Here is a 17,319-nt window from a genome sequence, read left to right on the forward strand (position 1 = left end):
AGGGAAGGAAGGAAGGAAGGAAGGAAGGAGAAGGAAGATGGAGGGAGGGAGAAAGCAGCAGGTGAAGTTAAGTAACTTCTACCCTTGAAGCAAAACGTCAGAAGTAGCCTAAGTGTATTGGTAATATTACATCCAGTCAGAAGTTTTAGGGGTATCATACATGCACAGTTAGTGTATATGTTAGTGTGACTTAAAAAGACTGACCAGATCGTTAAAAAAAATCTACTGTGCAGGAATTAGACCCCAGTATTGACTCAATGCACCGATGCTGTCACTTCACAATACTGTCACACAGTTTTTTTCCCTCTGGGTTAAAGGTTGCCTGACTTTAGTCTAGTCATGCTCTATCTCTGTTATCTGCCTGGCTCAGTCTTATCGCTGTAGGCTCTACTTTGAGCTCTGCTGAATGAAGTGGGCTGGAACTACATTAATTGGAGACACCTGTGGTTAATGATTGCAGCGTTGGAGTGTGAGAGTATAAAACAGGCAGATGAAAGTAGCTTACTTTACCTTCACAGTCTGCCATCACCATGTCTTTCTCTGGAAAGTACCAGCTGGAGTCTCAGGAGAATTTTGAGCCTTTCATGAAGGCCATTGGTAAGATTTCTGCTTGTTGAGTGAGCTTCATAACCATTGACTAAAAAAAACATTTTGTCATATTCACATTATCTGCTTTGTTCTGAAGTGCAGGTGGAATTGGAATATATATTTTTTTTCAGTGACAAATAAGTTTATTCTGTTTTTTGTGGAGGGGCAAATGAAACAAGACTTTTGCAATGAAACATGGTTAACTGACTTATCTAGCATTAGCACTGGCACTTTAAAAGTCTAATGCTGAGTTACAGCTGGCTCTGTAACTGTTGGGCATGGAAGTAAGAATCACTTGCCTGCAATGTAAAGAACAAAACACTAATTGGCTGTACAACACATGCATAGCAATTCCAATCCACCATAATCCTCTGTCTTCTCTGTGAATCAAAGTGTTTATCTGTCTCAATCAACTGCTGTCTGTCCTAGGTCTCCCTGATGAACTCATCCAGAAGGGCAAAGACATCAAGAGCATCTCTGAGATTGAGGAGACTGGTGACAACTTCAAAGTGACAGTCACCACTGGCTCAAAGGTCCTCGTCAACTCCTTCATCATTGGACAGGAGGCTGAGCTGGAGACTGTCACTGGAGAGAAGGTCAAGGTAAGCTAAGTGTCTTTTCTTTTTTCACTGCTGTGGTCTGACACTTGGTGTTTTGAATATGTTTCCCCATTTATGGAGTAGGTTTCATGCTGTTTAAGAAGCTGACTTTAGGGCTTCAAAGTTGATGCAGCACTGTCTCTTCTACAATGAAATGTAAATGGGAGTAAGGAATGGGTTGCTTAAACATTTTACTACGTACTTAAAGTAATTCTGACACTTGACTGTAACGGCAGAGTTGTCAGCTGCAGTAGAAATTGCCACATTAACTAAAGTTGATGGCACATGTTTTTCTTGCATTAGACTAACCTTGTGTTTCCACCTCTCAAAGGCGGTCGTTAAGCGTGAAGGCAACAAACTGAAGGTCTCCCTGAAGGGAATTGAGTCCGTCACAGAACTGGTGGATGGGAGCACAATTGTCAATGTGAGTAGGCTAACAAGCAGGAAGTTCTGACAAGTCTGTATTGAGACCTCAAAAGCCCTTCTAATGCTACTTTCTTCTCCCTTTTCAGACAATGACTCTGGGTGGCATTGTATACAAGAGGACAAGCAAACGCATGTGAACATCTGCACTTGGGATAATAAAATGTGTAAAAAGGCAGAACTGTGTCTTGAGTGTTCAGGAATTTGTTTTCAAGGCAGAAGCTAGACTGTCCCGTGAATTCAGTCCTTAATGGGAGCACTGCAATATGGCTGAGCTTTGGGCTGGGTAAAGGGCAACAAGCTAGTACTTTCTAGGTGCTCGGGTGGAGTGTTTGGACAATCGGGTAATGCACACTGTATGTATCTTGTGTGTTTTATCCCCAAGGGTGGCAAAATGAGAAATTTCTCTCTACAGGGGATTAAGTATCCTCATTGAAAGGAAATGCACTCAAGTCTGTTTAGAAACTTTTAATGAAAAGTGTAGCCTACAAAAGCTTGAGCGGTACAGACGATTACCATGTGACGCTGTGGGGGGAGGGGGCACTTTCACACTAACACAGGGGAAGCTAATTAAAACTGACAATGGGATGATTTCTTGATTCTTTGACTTGACTGCAGTTCTGTGATCACTTTCTCCGGTGGAAGAGGTTCTTGATTCCCTCCTCCACAGACCTGGGTTCATTCATCATGGTCATTGGTCGGTTCTTCAGCGCTGCCTCTCTCATACTGTGGTAAACGTACTCGTTCTGTTTGAACATCCTCAACTCCATCTCTGTCTGCATGCGCATTGCCTAGGGGAAAAATATCGCAGTTTAAATTTATACACCCTGGCAACGGTGTATACTACACTGAAAGTGATGGCCTATGCATTGGCCAGTTAAGATTTAGGACCAATTTGCCCAGAGTGGTATTCAAAAAGAATCTATGATATTGGTCAAAACTACTAAAGGATAACTGATATTCCATTGGTTTACACTTTTGAATGATCCCTCAATGTGTTATGTCCCGCCCCAACATCCTGTTTCAACAGCAAATGCATCAAATCAAGGAAGTAAAGATGCCGTTTCATGGAGTCTTTAAGGTCTTTACCTCCAGGTCCTTGGTGATGGGATGTGTAGGGCCGTGGGTGATCATGAGAATGGCGTAGGCCTTGCAGATCATCCCGTGGCCGACCTCTATAAGCCCAGCCTGCCAGTGGGTCACTCCTGCCCGCATGGTAGCCATGCCCAGAGCTGCGTTGTTTGGGTGGTACAGTTTTCTGTCGGGAAGAATCAACATTTAAATCCATTTAGATTCAAGTTCTTTTTAGTTTTTTGGGGGAGATGGTTGACAGCTTACAGTCTGTGTATGCTTTCATAATTGCTGGCTAGAGTGTCCATCTAAGCATGACTTGCAAGAATGATGCATATTCACATTTGTGTACCTGACTATAGGCTACTCATTTAGCCATTGTGTCACTCTCATGTCCTACTCACATGTATCCGTCCACCATTTTGCGGGCGTAATCTGCAGCATCGTCAAAGAACTGCAGGTAAGCCTGCACCTCACTTAATGTGCTCCACATCCTCAGCAGGTAGATGTGAGTCTCAGCCAAAACTGTTTCTGACTTCTCTATGCTGTCCCTGCACATCTTTACCACCTGAGAGAAAGAACATGGGAGAAATTTGAAAAACAATTTGGCAGTGGGACAGAAAGCTCATAAGAGAGACAGCAGAGACACGTCTTTGATTTGAAATATACAATACTTGAGATATGATACAGTACCTCATGGTAGTCACCGTTTAGGCGAGCCTTATCTATCTTCTCCAGCATTTGATAGCAATAATCTGTTGCCTCCTTCACCTGCTCTTCTGGTGGCTAAGAGTTGAAGATGGGAGAGGGTCAGGGATCTGAGTTTAATGATGGGCTGAAGACATCAAAGGTTGTTCCACCACCTATTGAACAGTACTACACTGACACTGAAATACGCCACAAAAATATGCTCAATCAAATTCTAAATTATATCTATTTTTTTATATATATAGAAGCAAGTTGCAAAGGTTTCTATCTTAAGTCAAAAGAGGACACTGGTTTGTCATACAAAAGTCTAGGCACCATGATAGCAAAGGTCTGAAAGCATTTATCTTCTGTCTGGAGTAGACTTTGGACCTGCCAAAGAGGCCCGGTCCAAGACTCCTGGACTATTCTCAGGCTAATAGCACCTTAGATCTGCTTCAGTTCTTACGCCACTCATGAATCCTTAAAGAATGAGTCTTGGATTTAATGGGAAATTCAGATGACCTGAAAGAACTGTTAAAAACCTTGTCAAGTTTGTTAGATAATGTTAAATGAATGGGATTCATCAGAAATATGACAAAAATGCTGATGTTTGTATGGCTATTACCAGATAACCAAACCACATGCATTTCATTACAGTTTTATAGTCCGGAGAGTACTCTTGGGCCAAAGAGCCATAAAAATATCAGTTGTGGGGGAAAAAACAATCGTCCTTAAACTGCTTTCTCGTGCTTTGGTATGAGGCTCTCTTGGATTTTTTCATGGTTGGATGTTTAAAAAGGGAGGAAGGCTTATGATATGGCTCCACTGTGCCGTACACTGTTGAACCCTTAAATGCTGCTGATAACACCTGGCACATGCTATTTATAACTCTGGACACACACACACACACACAGCGAGAGAGAGAGAGAGAGAGAGAGAGAGAGAGAGACAGTGGACTGTTGATAATTGTGTTGACAGAACTGTATTGCCTCCTGTTTCAAAGAGTAAGATGATGTCATAGCATTAATACACTTGGGAAATCTTTATGGTGTGTCATGGATTGATAGACACATCTCACCTGGCAGTCTGTTACTTAGAAATTTGTGAGCAGTTTAATATTGGATGTGGAATGACACATTGAAATGCAGTTATGGTCCTGAGGTAATCATGTATTTCATCTCATCATCTCTATCTATCTGTCTTACTGTTTCTCAAATGCATGCACAAATGCACGCACTCACAAACAAATATGGAAGCTGAATCCATTGGGAGTTATCTTTGCTTTAAATAGTTGCTCTCTCCTCCCTCTCATGTTTCCCCTCTGTCCTTATCGCCCATGCCAGTTGGCCAACAAAATGTATTGGGTTTGGTTTGGTCCTTTTTTGCTCTATGTATAGTATAATTAACCGTAACTTGAGAAGTAAAATAGTTAAACACACACATGCGCACAAAGACACAAACCTTGACGCCCTCCACTTCCCTTCCCGCCATCTTCAAGTCATCCTTGATGCGATTCTTGCAGTGCTCACATGTGCAGTCGAAGAAGTATTGCGTTTTCAGCAGCCTTTGTCTGTCCTCTGACAAATTCAAAAAGTCCACATAGGACACGGTCAGCTCCTCTCCCTCTTCAATCTTACCCAGGGAACGCAGCTCAATCCTGGGGAGGGGAAACACACAGTTACGGGGACTTAGAAGTGCAGGCAGGCAGCAGAAATGCATGCAGAATGCCTTGTTTAGTTTTCAGGATCAAACTTCTTTTCTTTCATTTACACTTTCTTGAATGAACTGACTAGGTGAAACCCGGTTCCATAGCGTTGCTTTCAGTTCAATCTGTGCAGATGAAGGAGTGGACAAATAGAGGAGAAGCTTCTGCATGTTATTGAGATGTGTGAGCTGGTTACGTGACAAGAAACAGCTGAATTTTTGAGGAACTGTAAGTTACATTCATATGAATAGCCAATGCAAAGGCTCATTATGAATTATTTAAAATTCATTATGCAGGTATTCATCAGTTGTTTTTCTTTTTGCAATAAAACAACTGTCTACAGCAGGAGCTCGATGTTAGCGTTGAACTATTAAGAATGGAACTGAGAAACTCTTAAACTCACACAGCACTCTGTCGGTACGATGGACAGACCCATAGACACAGTGAGACACACACATGGACAATCACACAGAGAGTGACAAACCAACAGTGCAAAAGCAAAACCGTGTGTGAACATGAAAAGACAGTTTAGATGATAGACTGTGTAGGAGAGAGTCGAAAGATGAGCTCTGAGCAGGTACAGATATAGGTAGAGAAACAATTGTAACAGCTAAACGTGACGCTAAATTAGCTCGACAAAGGTTAAAGCATTCAGGTAGCATGCTATGTTGATAGGTTGATGTAGCTTTAAACATTGTACCACATCAAACCTATACAGCACATACTACAGGACACTGCCACCAAGGTTTGTTTTTTCACAAGGGACGGAGTGGGAAGATGGAAGGTAAGGTTACTGTATGTTGATAGTTATGTTGATGAGCAGTGAAGCATTTAATGTGTCATGGACTCAATGGTGCTTTTATGGATTATACTTAAAAGAGGCTGAAGTTGAGGTAACGCACCTACGTTGAGAGTGAAACATAGTATTCACAGCCGATTGACTGAAAGACAAACAGGAAGCAGTTTACACCAAACGCAACCTGTCTACACCTAACACACACATTCACATACACTCTGCACACACACCTTTAACACACTAAAACACGTAAACACACACACACATACTGTAAAAAACATTGTGCATTGAAGTTGTTTTCTGTAATCAGATGTTTCAGCCAGTACCAGCTGAATACAGAAATGCAAAATTATTTTAAATGGACAATTAATTGATCATCATTGAATAGTGCTTGATCTCAAGTGAAGCAGCATTGTGTTACATACTTGCCGTGGTTGAGGATGACGGTGCAGTTCGGCCAGCAGTCGTGGTTCACCAGACACAGGTTAGGGAAAAGGCCCACGCCTACCGCCTGAAGACCCCGCTGGTCGCTCACAGTGAAACCATTGCAATTGACCTGAGAAGAGGAGAGGAGTGGAAAAGTTAAGTGGAACATAGAGTTAACAAAAACTAGTGGAGGAGTAACTGATGTCACAGAACTCTGTTTTTGCGATTTTCTGTACAATGCATGCATACTTCAATTTCAATTTCAAGGATCTAGTCAGTATTTTTCTCTGTTTGCTTCAAATGACTCTTCCAACCTTTTCCTCCAAGGCCAAAAGGACAAAGAGGATGTGATGGGAAGGTTACTGAAGACTACATCTCTATCTATCAACAGGGGCGGCCTTAGTGTTTTGGGGGCTCTAGGCAAAGGCAAGTATGGGCCCCCCTGACTCCCAGCTCTCTCGCTTTTTAATCCATCCTTTCTATATATAATCTTGGGTAGTTTTGATTAAAAAAAAAGTTTTTAACTTAGTAGTAGCTCAACTACTGATGCAGTGTCAATGAAAATGAGTTTAAAGTCAAGTAGCAAAATCTCACTAGAAGTTGTATAACCCACAATAGTCTGACAGAGTGGGGAGTAGGATTGAAATGATTTATTGTAACAAAAAGAGGGGTGTTTTTCAATAGCAAATTGATTAAAAGTAGGTTTACATTAATTCTATTCTTGTCTTTTGTGGGGCCCAAGGCAGTCGCCTACCTTTGCCTAATGGTAAGACCGCCCCTGTCTATCAGTATAATAGGAAAAGGTGGGAAGGTGAATACGGGGATGACATAAAGAACGCACCACTCCAAAAAGGTGTGAGATGTCATCAACTGTGTGCTGCTTGCTTTTCCGGGGCCAGTAGTCCAAGAAGTTGTGGATGTCCACCTTGAGCTCCTTCATCTCATCCTCGGCCATGTCATCCACGTGATCCTCCAGCTCGTCCAGTGTGGTCAGCTGCATGTCGGACATCACACTGCCTTCCTTGTCGAGGCGCAACATGACACGGGCCACCAACCTGACCACAATTAAAGAACGCATGTGACTTCAAAGGTCAAATTGATAACAAGCGCGCATTAGCTTAGGATGCGTTTAGGTGACTACCATACATGCAATTTCCGTTGTCCTCTATTCAAGCTGTGGTTAGTGAAGAAATTAAATTTGTATCCCTAACCCACTTGATTGGATGTTTCTGTTCACAAGAATCATGATGTAAATATGTAACAAGAAGATAAGCATTAAGCATATTGGATGAGTTAAATGTCTGAATCCTAACCCTTCCTCTTCCCTTCGCCTTCACCCTCAACCTTTCTCTTTATTCCCTCTTTTCCATTTACCTTGCCCCCCCCCCCTCTATTTCCTCCTCCTTCTGCTTACCGGATGCTCTCATTGGGTGCTTTGCCAAAAGTCTTGATGGCGCTGCATTCTTCCTTGTGTTCGGCCCAGCCGGCACGCTGGCAGGTACGGTCGCAGTAATGAGCAAATTTGCACTGGCCACACCGATGGAGCTTCTGTTGTTTGCGGAAACAGCTGTGGCAAACCTGATCCGCTATACTATAGAAGAAGAGAGGAAACAGAACGAAAAAACAGAGATTTTTGAGGAGGATTTGGATTAGGGGATAGAAGGATGAGAAAGGTGGGGAAAATAAAAAAACAATGCAAGAAAGTAAGACAAATACTGGATGTTGAATGACAAAGGACCAGCATGTTAAAAAATACTGGTATTACTTTTTGTTGCCACCACTCCTTAACTACATGCTAAGTTACATAAAAGAAAAAAATAAAGCATGCTAGCTGTACTTTATTGGTTGCTATGTGAACTCTTACAGTAACCAGGAAGCAAGTTAGTGTTTTCTCCCCTTTTTATATGTATTTATAGTAGTTTGACAAAAACTTTTCAGATAATACACGTTGGTAACCATTTTATAAAAGCTATACTGTAATAGCCCTGAGGATGTTATTTACTGGGCTTATGGGCACTTCTGAGATACAGTAGGTACAAGGTAAAGACAGTAAAGCATGCCCTCTCAGATATTATTACTTTACAGAATATTTTAAATCATTAAGTAGATGCTCCACTGGTGTACTGTTTTACACACTGCTCTCATACAGGAACTGGGCGAAAAAGTTGTCAGTCACGATTTCCCTAATGCGTCATTATTCTAAAGCCCATGGAAATGAGGATGCCAAAGGATGTTACAACTGACCATTATTGGCTGAAAAACAAAGTCTACGACTCTGCATCAACATCTGATCCTTGATAGAAAGTTGAGGAATTTCGTTAGTTTGTCCGTCACTTTACTATCTCAAACACCACTGATCGGATTTTGACAAAACTTAGGGGAATGATGCATCTCACCACGTTTTAAAAAATTACAATGGGGGGGCGCTACAATTTCAGGTCCATACAAGGTGATTGGCCCAGAGGGGTGTGCATAATTTACGGGGGATGAAATGTTTACTGTTGCCTTGTTCTGTCATGTTACCAAAATATTGCCTCTAGAATGAATTGTCTTCATGTAGGCACAAGTGTCTTGGGGAAATTCACCAATCCACATGATCAAGATATCAGATAGTAAATCCATTGTCTGTAAGCATGTCCCCCGTGTGAATGTGTGTGATCAAGACTAAACATCCTCACATGCACACTTTAGAAACAAATTAAAAAAAAAACAATTGTATTTAAGCATGTCCCTTGATATTAGATAGATAGTAAATATGGATATAGATAAAGCAAATGATAGCAAAAAAACTATTAAATGGGGCATGTGTGTGTGTGTGTGTGTGTGTGTGTGTGTGTGTGTGTGTGTGTGTGTATGTGCATGCATGCTCACACAGACTTTTGAAGCTCACTTCACCATTGATTGAATTTTGAGATACTCATTGGATAACCTACCAGTTTCTGTTTTTAAAAAAAATCCTACCAAGCTATAAAATAATACGTAAAATAAGATAACAACAGGTGTCATGATCATACCTGGGTGAAACCAGGTATGCACTGCCCTTGATAACTTTTAGAGGAAAAGTAAGACAAACTACATTTCAGCTGCCCACCTTTCCCCATGAAAAATCTGAACACACTCCACTGAGTATACACATCCACGACTTAGCACTGTACCTGTCAAATACAACAGCTGCAACACTGGGCTCGGAAAATATGACATCTCCGGCCCACATCTCCTTGGTGGCCTTCAGACCCCTCCCCTTTCCAGGTGAGTCAAATACTGCAATGTTCTCCATGGTTAGCTGTGGTGGATCCCGAGACGGAGACACGGGGCAGAGGGACGGTGGGTCCAGCAGGAGAGAAAAGAAGAGCGTCGGAGTGAGAGAGAGAGGCTAAATGCAGAGGTGGGGTAGTTGAGGAACTCCTAGACCAATCTGAGCCCTCTTCAAGTATGACAACTGGACATTCCACACCTAAGGTACTGAAATAGCCGGCCACCTGAACCAAGTGGGACAGAAAATGGGTGAGTTGGTATTTGTCACATTATTCTAATGAGAGATAAAATGTCCTGAGAGGACAAGCTTGTCAATCCTGTCAGTCCTGTGCAGAAAGTAACTCCAGTTAAATTCACAGTCACACTCTTAGACCGCTTCACCGATTTGAAGTTGTAATCTTAGCTTTTTTAGCGAGCCAACTAGCAGAAATTCCCCCACCCCCCATCATGAAGTTGGTAGGTGCCAGGTCCCTGGGGGATATTTTTGTCCCTCAGTTGGGCCTGTCTGTCAGGAGGCAGCAATGGTGATGCTGGACAGCTGCGGGACGTTGGACAGAGACAGAGCTGCCCTATCTCTCTCCCTCTGCCCTGTTCTGGTACTTTCTCTAACTTACCCTCTATCTCTCTCTCTATCTCTCTCTTTCTCTCTCTCTCTCTCTCTCTCTCTCTTTCTGGATTTCTCTCTCTGTCTCTCTCTCTCTCTCTTTCTGGATTTCTCTCTCTCTCTCTCTCTCTCTCTCTCTCTCACACATTGTCTGTCTCTCTCTGTCTGTCATGTCATTATATCATAATTTATGCCATAACAGAACAACACCTGCTTTCACACACACACACACACACACACACACACACACACACACACACACACACACACACACACACACATTCATTCTGATTGGTATGGGAATGCCCCCTCAGACCAAGTGTCTGTCAGTATCTATAAACCATGGTTGTAAAGGCCTGTCGTTTCCTACAATTTGTCAAAATACAAAAATAATTTGTAACGCTTTATTTTGCAGCCTTAGTTTGTAATTATGGGGTACTAATAAAATAACAATGCTGTAGTTACAGGGTAACAAAACAAGAAGTCCGGGAATTAACAGGTAACAATTCTGTAATTATGAGAGATTTATAAGGTAGTTATGGTGTAACTATTTTTGTAATTACTACAAACTGCATACTGCATGCTATACAAAAAATAATTACAGGGTACAATAACATAATTAGGGGGGACCTAACAAATGTTATCGGTGCTTGTTCCCTGTAGTTATGTAGTAAGTATTTAGACCCTAATCTGTTTTATAAAAGGATTATGAAGGTTTTTATTTTACATTTTATATTATAAAATTGACATATTTGATATTTCATCTCAACATACTGTATATTACATTCAATAAAGCTCTTGTATGTTCAATTAAGTCTGTTACTGTGTGTTGAAGTTCCATATTTTTTGTGTATGCTATATTGTTGCAGAAATTTCACCAAACAGCTGGTCTAGGGTCTCCTCCCCTAACATCAATTAGATGTTAGGACATATGTGACTTTCTGTTAAACTGTATTTACTGTGAGGCAACCTTGTACTTACCCTAGAATTACAGTTTTTTACAGAAAACAAGTGGTATATTAAAAGAGTCTCAGTGAAAAAACAGCCACATTTAGAATAAATATTGATTATATTGTTAGTAATAGAGGTATAGAAAATGTTAATGGCCAACATATATTTACTAATTCCATTACATTTTCACTGCTTTAGACTACAGGTTACCCATAACTGTAGGAATAAAGGTGTGTTTTGAAGAAATGTGCAAAGACACTGTAACAGTAGTGTGCAAATAAATGTATTCAAATGAAATGATTGCATGATGATTGCAATTGTGTAAAGTGGATAGGAAGATGACAGGAGTTCAGAAGTGGACTGCAGGTGAGAGGGTGTTCAAGCAGGGCTTTGGCTCATCTCCTGCTGTTTGGCAGGTCTGTTGGAGCGGCGTCTCTGCTGTTGCAGCCATGTTGTCAGCAGATGTTTTGTTCTTCCCTCGGAATATGCGGGATAGCCAAGAAAAGAAGCCATGCTTCTTCTTCTTTGGTTTTGTTGACAGGCTGTCGGAACTCTGAGGTCCTGTAGGTTCGACCAGCTGGACGGGTGGAAGTGTGTTTTCCAGAGTCAGACAGGACAGATCCTTGGAGTCCTTTACAGTTTCAACCACAAGGCTTGGTGGAGCTTTGACCTCAACCTGGATGGCTGGAGCCTGGGACTCCTGAAGCAGGTTGGTTGATCCTTCCTTAAGCAGGTGAATCAGGGTGTATTCAGCGAGAGACAGGGAGAACCTCCTCTGAGGTGGAGTTATTGTCAGGTCCAGCAGAGAGGACAGTGACTTTTGTTCCCTCACAACATTCAGGTTGATGCAGGACGGTGACAGAGCTTTCAGCAGTGGCCTCAGTCTCTGCACAAGGGCTGAACGTTTCCCTCTTGATGATAATAGGACGTTGTTCTTCCTCCTCCTCCTCCAAGTCCTGAAGGAACAGCAGCAGTTTAGAATCAGCTTTGACGATTGGCTCACATTCATCAAGATGATCTTGAGTAGGGGCATGGTGTGCAGCACAGGCAGCCATAAATGTAGAGCTCACTGTTGAGGAAGCAGAGATGTGCTTTTCACCAAGTTCCTCCTCCTCCAGGAGGACTGAGAGGAACTGCATCAGGTGAGAATCAGTGCTGCTGACAACAGGTTCCCATTTGTTAAGATGGTCCAGAGTCGGCCCATGCTGTGGGGAGCAGTCAAGCACAAATCTAGAGAGATGTGATGAAGCGTAGAGGAGCTCCTCACCAAATCCCTCCTTCTCCAAGTCAAAGTGGGATTTGACCAGTGGCTCCCACTTATCCAGGCAGCCCAGAGTGGATCCACAGGGTGAGCAGCAGTCAGCCACAAATCCAGATGTGTCACATGGGGGAGCATAGAGGTATCTCTTTCCAACTACCTCCAGGTGGTAGTCCTCATCAAAACCAATGGGGGAGCGCTGAAGCAGACTCAATCTCTCAATGAGTTTGAAGTCATCAGGCATTTGAGCCTCATGGGATGGAGCCTCAACAAGGCGGGGCAGGTTAGACTGAGCCTCAACATGCTGAGCTGGGTGGATGGATGCTCCAGCATTACCTAGCGCTGTGTCCTCGGTCATGAGAGGAGACTCGTTCTCTGTGGGAGGAAGGTCTCCTTTGTCCATGTCCAAGAGAAGTTTGCATACTGATGAAGCTGCATTGGCTATTGGTTCCTATATAGCCATTGCAGGCTCTCAAATCCACAAGCAGGTTTGGAGCCGAGACCAACAGCAGACTGAGGTGAAAGATCACGGTTGAGCTCAACCCTAAACTCCATAGCCATTGATAACATTTTATCTAGTTTAATCTCAGCTGGTAGTCTATGTAGCGCTATTTTTGGAACAGTGTTAATAGATATGCCTTGTCTCTTTTCAGTAGCCTTAGGCCATCTCCCACTAGCGTTCTGCCCACCTAAAGATAATAACCCCCATTTCATCTAGTTTATTATCAGCTGTTCCTTTTAGCCTGTCTAGTGCTATTTTTGGTGTCTTTTCAGCAGGCCTGGGCCATTTCACTCCAGGTGTCTGCTGATCTTTTCCCTCCTTGGCTCTCTGACCTCTGCCTCCTCAGTAACAGCAGAACTGATAACAAGTTATTAGTTAGTTATTTTGATTAGAAATCAACAATATTGACCAGCGGTTTGTTACGTGAAACAGTCTGTGTTTCAGAAATAACAGACCTCAGAATGCGTTCATTGACCAATCAGAATTGAGTATTCAACAAAGCCATGTAATAACACAACATAAACAAAGACAAGAAAAATACACTTAAGGTTATTTGAGTTTGTATTTGATGCTCAGATTTTCCTAATTTTGTACAGCGCTTATCTTTTGTATAATTTCCAAATTTTATGATGATATCAGGCTGCACAAACATAAAGTGCCAGTTGCCCTTTAGGTCACTGACCTGTTCCTCTGAGCACATGCTTGGTCAATGTTCAAGTGTCCACTTGAGCCTGTAACTTTATGCTTTAGTGATTGACCTACAAGAGATTATGATTATCTGGTGCGCGGGTCATACCTGCCACAATAACATGACATGATTTGGCACAGTCATAGGATGACAAAAAAAAACAGCCATATTGGATTTTTGTAGAAAATCAAGACTGTGGCTTATGATACAAAGGACCTGCTGAATAAAAAAAAAAACTGGATGCAGTTCTTTTATATGCAGTTTCAAGTTGTTTATTAATGTTTTTTATGAGCCCAAGGCCTTTTGACAGCCCAGACTGAAATGTCCTTCAGCACATGACTGGAACTATGTGAAATCTGAGTGGATCTCAAGGAAACCACTCCTGGCCAATGATGTTATGTCATGAGAGGACAATTAAAGCTCTGTATCTTCTCATGCAGAGCTTTTTTTTTTTTTTTTTAAACTAGTATGATTTACAACAACTAAACAAAATTGAACATAGTTTTGCCAAAGGTAAGACAATAAATAGAGAGGAAATGACAGCAGGACACAGTTAGAGGGAGTTTTTTGAGTGCTGTATGATAAACACTGAAAAAACTGAGATAAATGACATAAGGAAGCATAAAGACATATATAACCCAAACTTTGTCCCAATCAATGAGGGTGGGTGTTATTCCAGAATGAAACAGCAGAGGGCAGTGTTTCACCATTGCTTTACCAAAATGCTTTTCAGACTAAATTACTAAAGAATAAAAAATAGCAACTTTACATTAGGAATAGCCAATAACCACACCAGTCTCTCTGAATACAGGCATTCTTTACACATTATATCCATGTTACAAAGACAATGAAATACAGCCAACAACAAAGTTAACCTTCAAGTCATTTCTCTGCGGCACACTATGATGACATCAATTGTTGCCCATGCACACTAAATAGCAAATGACCCAAGATCAGATTCCACGTGGTTTCATCCTGTTTATTAGGCATTAACATGCACCCCGCCCGTATCTGAACTGTGTCTAGATCAAATTTATTCAGATAACATTTACAACTGGCATTAAAGGGGATCAGAGAGTGAAAAATCAGATTCTAGAGTATTTAGACATGGAGTATTTAGAATGGAGAAGATACGTTCCGAAACTGTTTCTAGGTAAATAAAGCCTGTGTTACAAAGATGTTACACGAATGAGGTCTTCTTCTGAGTCAGTAGGCCAAAAAGAAGGGGAACAGAGACAAGTCGAGGGCTGGGGATCATCGGGCCCCAAGGTGGCCAAAGGGAGCCAAAGCCAGCATTTTTTCCCCTTCCTCCTTGTCTTGTAGCTCTTACAGAAGAGGATTAGGGCCACATCTGAAAAATGTATTTGAGTTCTGAGATTAATCTCATAATAAAGTCAGAATCTCAGAATTTCATTCTGATGTTAATCTCAGAACTCAAATACATTTTTCACATGTGGCCCTAATCCTCTTCAGCAAGCTCTGGATGTCAGGCTGATGGTGAACCAGTGCATGAAGACTTTGTTCACCACTGCCCCCTCATGGACAAACAAGCACATGTGACAGAAAAAAGGTGGGATTTAAATTGGCCTCCTCTTTGGAGATTAGCACATTTTATTAACAGTACATAAACATTACATGCACATAAAAATGACATTAAAATTGTTAGAAGTACAGCACCCTCATTTTACATTACCATGGAAACTGGGTTGAGGAGTACATGTAACAGGAACAAAACTGTAAATAGATACTTTGGAAATTCATACAAAAGAAATAGGTGATCACTTGTTGGATCGCACAGAAACATGCCTGAAGGAAAAGGAAGATGTAATTTAGGGTATTTTCCTCAGAGACACACATAACCCTGTTGCCCTGACATGAATGTATGTCACCAGATGCCTGAGAGAAGCAGAGAATCAATTTCTTGCTCAAAGATACAGGGATGTATTTTTCCTGTTGTGAATATCAAAGTGTCTCTATACCAGGCTGTCCTAACGCCCCTAGACACCATGTGTTCTGGTAAATTTGCACATGTTAGTATTGTTTATGGGCACTTTTACCCAGAGCACCTTATAGTGCTGTGTTAGTGGGCCCTTATAATTAAACCAGCTAACCTTGGAAGTGTCAGTGCCATGCTCTATACCCACTGAGCCACACAGGACAACAAGCATGAAGCTGTGTTTGTGAGTTTCTAGCGGTGCATCACACTCACACTCACCTGCAGACAAAGTCTTTGAGGTTGTACCTGCCATAGCAGATGTGGAGTAGGACATTGCTGCACTGCAACACAGCCTGAGGCCTGAGGTTTTGACCACAGGAGCCAGGAAATGCTGGCTGGTGGTCGAGAAGTTAAGTTCCCCACCTCTGGAGCCAAATGTAAGGCTCCTGCTGGCCTAGGATCAAAACCAGCTAAAACCTTCTGACTTGAAACTCTCTCTCCAAACTGTCTAAATAAATGAGAAAATACTGAAGGTGAGTGAGCCGTCCATTCCCTTGTTTTAAATGAGGAGTTTAGAATTGCAGTCACTGTTATTGGCCAACTTAACATGCATGAGGAATATTGGTGTGTGCTGTATTTATGCTTTTCTCATTACACACAAATAACTGTATTGACTTTCTTAAACCAATTAATTTGAAGGCTTGTTCAATCAGCAGCAGGAACGGTCTTGTTGTTGATTGTAGTAGGTGAACAAAAAAAACAAAAAAAGGGCACCCAATGTGCAAAAGGCTATTACGGTGATACATTCACACACACACACACACACACACACACACACACACACTCATGGCAACAAGGTCGAAAACTGTGCTTATGAAATAATGCTTGCACATTATTTGATAGTTTTTGATATTAGATAGATAATAAAATATAGATATAGATCAAGCAAATGATAGCAAAAGAACAATTAAATGTGTGTGTGTGTGTGTGTGTGTGTGTGTGTGTGTGTGTGTGTGTGTGTGTGCGTGTGTGTGTGTGTGGGTGTGTGTGTACGTGCACACCCATACGTGTGAATGGATATGGTGGCATAAAGATCTCCTACTTAGCCAGTTCTCTGTCTGGCTATGAAGGCATGCAGCCTGATGGAAATGTGTTAATTCAAACCCAGACTGACACAACATATTGTTGTATTGTCTTGAATAGTAACACAAATGTGTGTTGTCCCAAACTAAACACACAGAGGTGTTGGAGATGACTCATCCTTTTGAAGAGTGCAGTGTAGAGGAGTGCAGAGCAGGCTTATTACTGTACTACCATCGAAAGGCAAGCTTTGAGTTTTACTTTGTTCCAAGATCAAAGTTCTATTTCTGTCCTATAGGCTGCTGCGAGCCTGAAGGCCATGACCCAGATCTGGAAGAAAAAAATGCATCAACAGCAGAGAGACCCAGACCAGAACCAAGGAGATCCAGTTCTGAATTCCTGCTGCAAGCTTCGTAAGATCTCCAAGCAGGAAGTGAAAGAGGCAAAGAGGAAGTGGAAGGAGGAGATGAGGAAGGTGAAGGAGGAGAAGAAGAGGAGGGTTGGGCTCTGGGGACACTGTTAGAGGGGGTTGGAGCGGCTGTTTGGGCAGTGGGAATGTGTGGCGAGGGACAGAGATCAAGACCACTGGACACAAGGGGGGCCAACTTGTAAAGGACGATCTCACAAATCCAAATAACAAAGTGCACAGAGCCAACGAGTGGGGAGGCACAAGGCTGACAGCATTGTGTGATGAAACTCAAAAGCATTGAAATATAAAGGGAGAAATATAAAAGCTGAGGCACTCTGAGG

At 42.0% G+C, this 17,319-nt stretch overlaps 2 protein-coding genes across 3 annotated transcripts; one reads left to right on the plus strand and one right to left on the minus strand.

The window, feature by feature from the left end:
- The first annotated feature begins 475 nt into the window (after positions 1-475).
- On the plus strand, positions 476-1,750 carry LOC139908176 (fatty acid-binding protein, liver-type-like). The gene is made up of 4 exons (XM_071894775.2): positions 476-597; positions 1,018-1,190; positions 1,519-1,611; positions 1,700-1,750. Exons 1-4 carry the CDS (start codon positions 531-533, stop codon positions 1,748-1,750), a joined length of 384 nt encoding a protein of 127 aa, XP_071750876.1. The 5' UTR covers positions 476-530.
- Positions 1,751-2,063: 313 nt separating this feature from the next.
- smyd1b (SET and MYND domain containing 1b) lies at positions 2,064-9,625 on the minus strand. 2 transcript variants are annotated; one of them, XM_071894826.2, is made up of 10 exons: positions 9,451-9,625; positions 7,710-7,886; positions 7,137-7,350; positions 6,295-6,425; positions 5,976-6,014; positions 4,830-5,025; positions 3,375-3,467; positions 3,086-3,249; positions 2,700-2,868; positions 2,064-2,401 (listed from the first exon to the last, which is right to left on the minus strand). In XM_071894826.2, exons 1-10 carry the CDS (start codon positions 9,570-9,572, stop codon positions 2,237-2,239), a joined length of 1,470 nt encoding a protein of 489 aa, XP_071750927.1. In that variant the 5' UTR covers positions 9,573-9,625; the 3' UTR covers positions 2,064-2,236. The 2 variants fall into 2 exon arrangements, with proteins under 2 accessions (XP_071750927.1, XP_078141379.1); XM_078285253.1 differs by lacking the exon at positions 5,976-6,014.
- Between the last annotated feature and the right edge of the window lie 7,694 nt (positions 9,626-17,319).

Source organism: Centroberyx gerrardi, chromosome 8 (assembly GCF_048128805.1).
Source record: "Centroberyx gerrardi isolate f3 chromosome 8, fCenGer3.hap1.cur.20231027, whole genome shotgun sequence".
In the NCBI taxonomy this organism is placed as follows: domain Eukaryota; kingdom Metazoa; phylum Chordata; class Actinopteri; order Beryciformes; family Berycidae; genus Centroberyx; species Centroberyx gerrardi.

What these genes read in the sequence shown, in the direction of transcription:
- LOC139908176 (XM_071894775.2), top strand. Translation starts at nt 531, where the DNA reads ATGTCTTTCTCTGGAAAGTACCAGCTGGAGTCTCAGGAGAATTTTGAG. An exon ending in GCCTTTCATGAAGGCCATTG is followed by an intron (nt 598 to 1,017) that starts GTAAGATTTCTG and finishes TGTCTGTCCTAG; the next exon opens with GTCTCCCTGATGAACTCATC. An exon ending in ATGGGAGCACAATTGTCAAT is followed by an intron (nt 1,612 to 1,699) that starts GTGAGTAGGCTA and finishes CTCCCTTTTCAG; the next exon opens with ACAATGACTCTGGGTGGCAT.
- smyd1b (XM_071894826.2), bottom strand. Translation starts at nt 9,572, where the DNA reads ATGGAGAACATTGCAGTATTTGACTCACCTGGAAAGGGGAGGGGTCTG. An exon ending in GCACCCAATGAGAGCATCCG is followed by an intron (nt 7,351 to 7,709) that starts GTAAGCAGAAGG and finishes AATTGTGGTCAG; the next exon opens with GTTGGTGGCCCGTGTCATGT. An exon ending in TAAACGGTGACTACCATGAG is followed by an intron (nt 3,250 to 3,374) that starts GTACTGTATCAT and finishes TCTTTCTCTCAG; the next exon opens with GTGGTAAAGATGTGCAGGGA.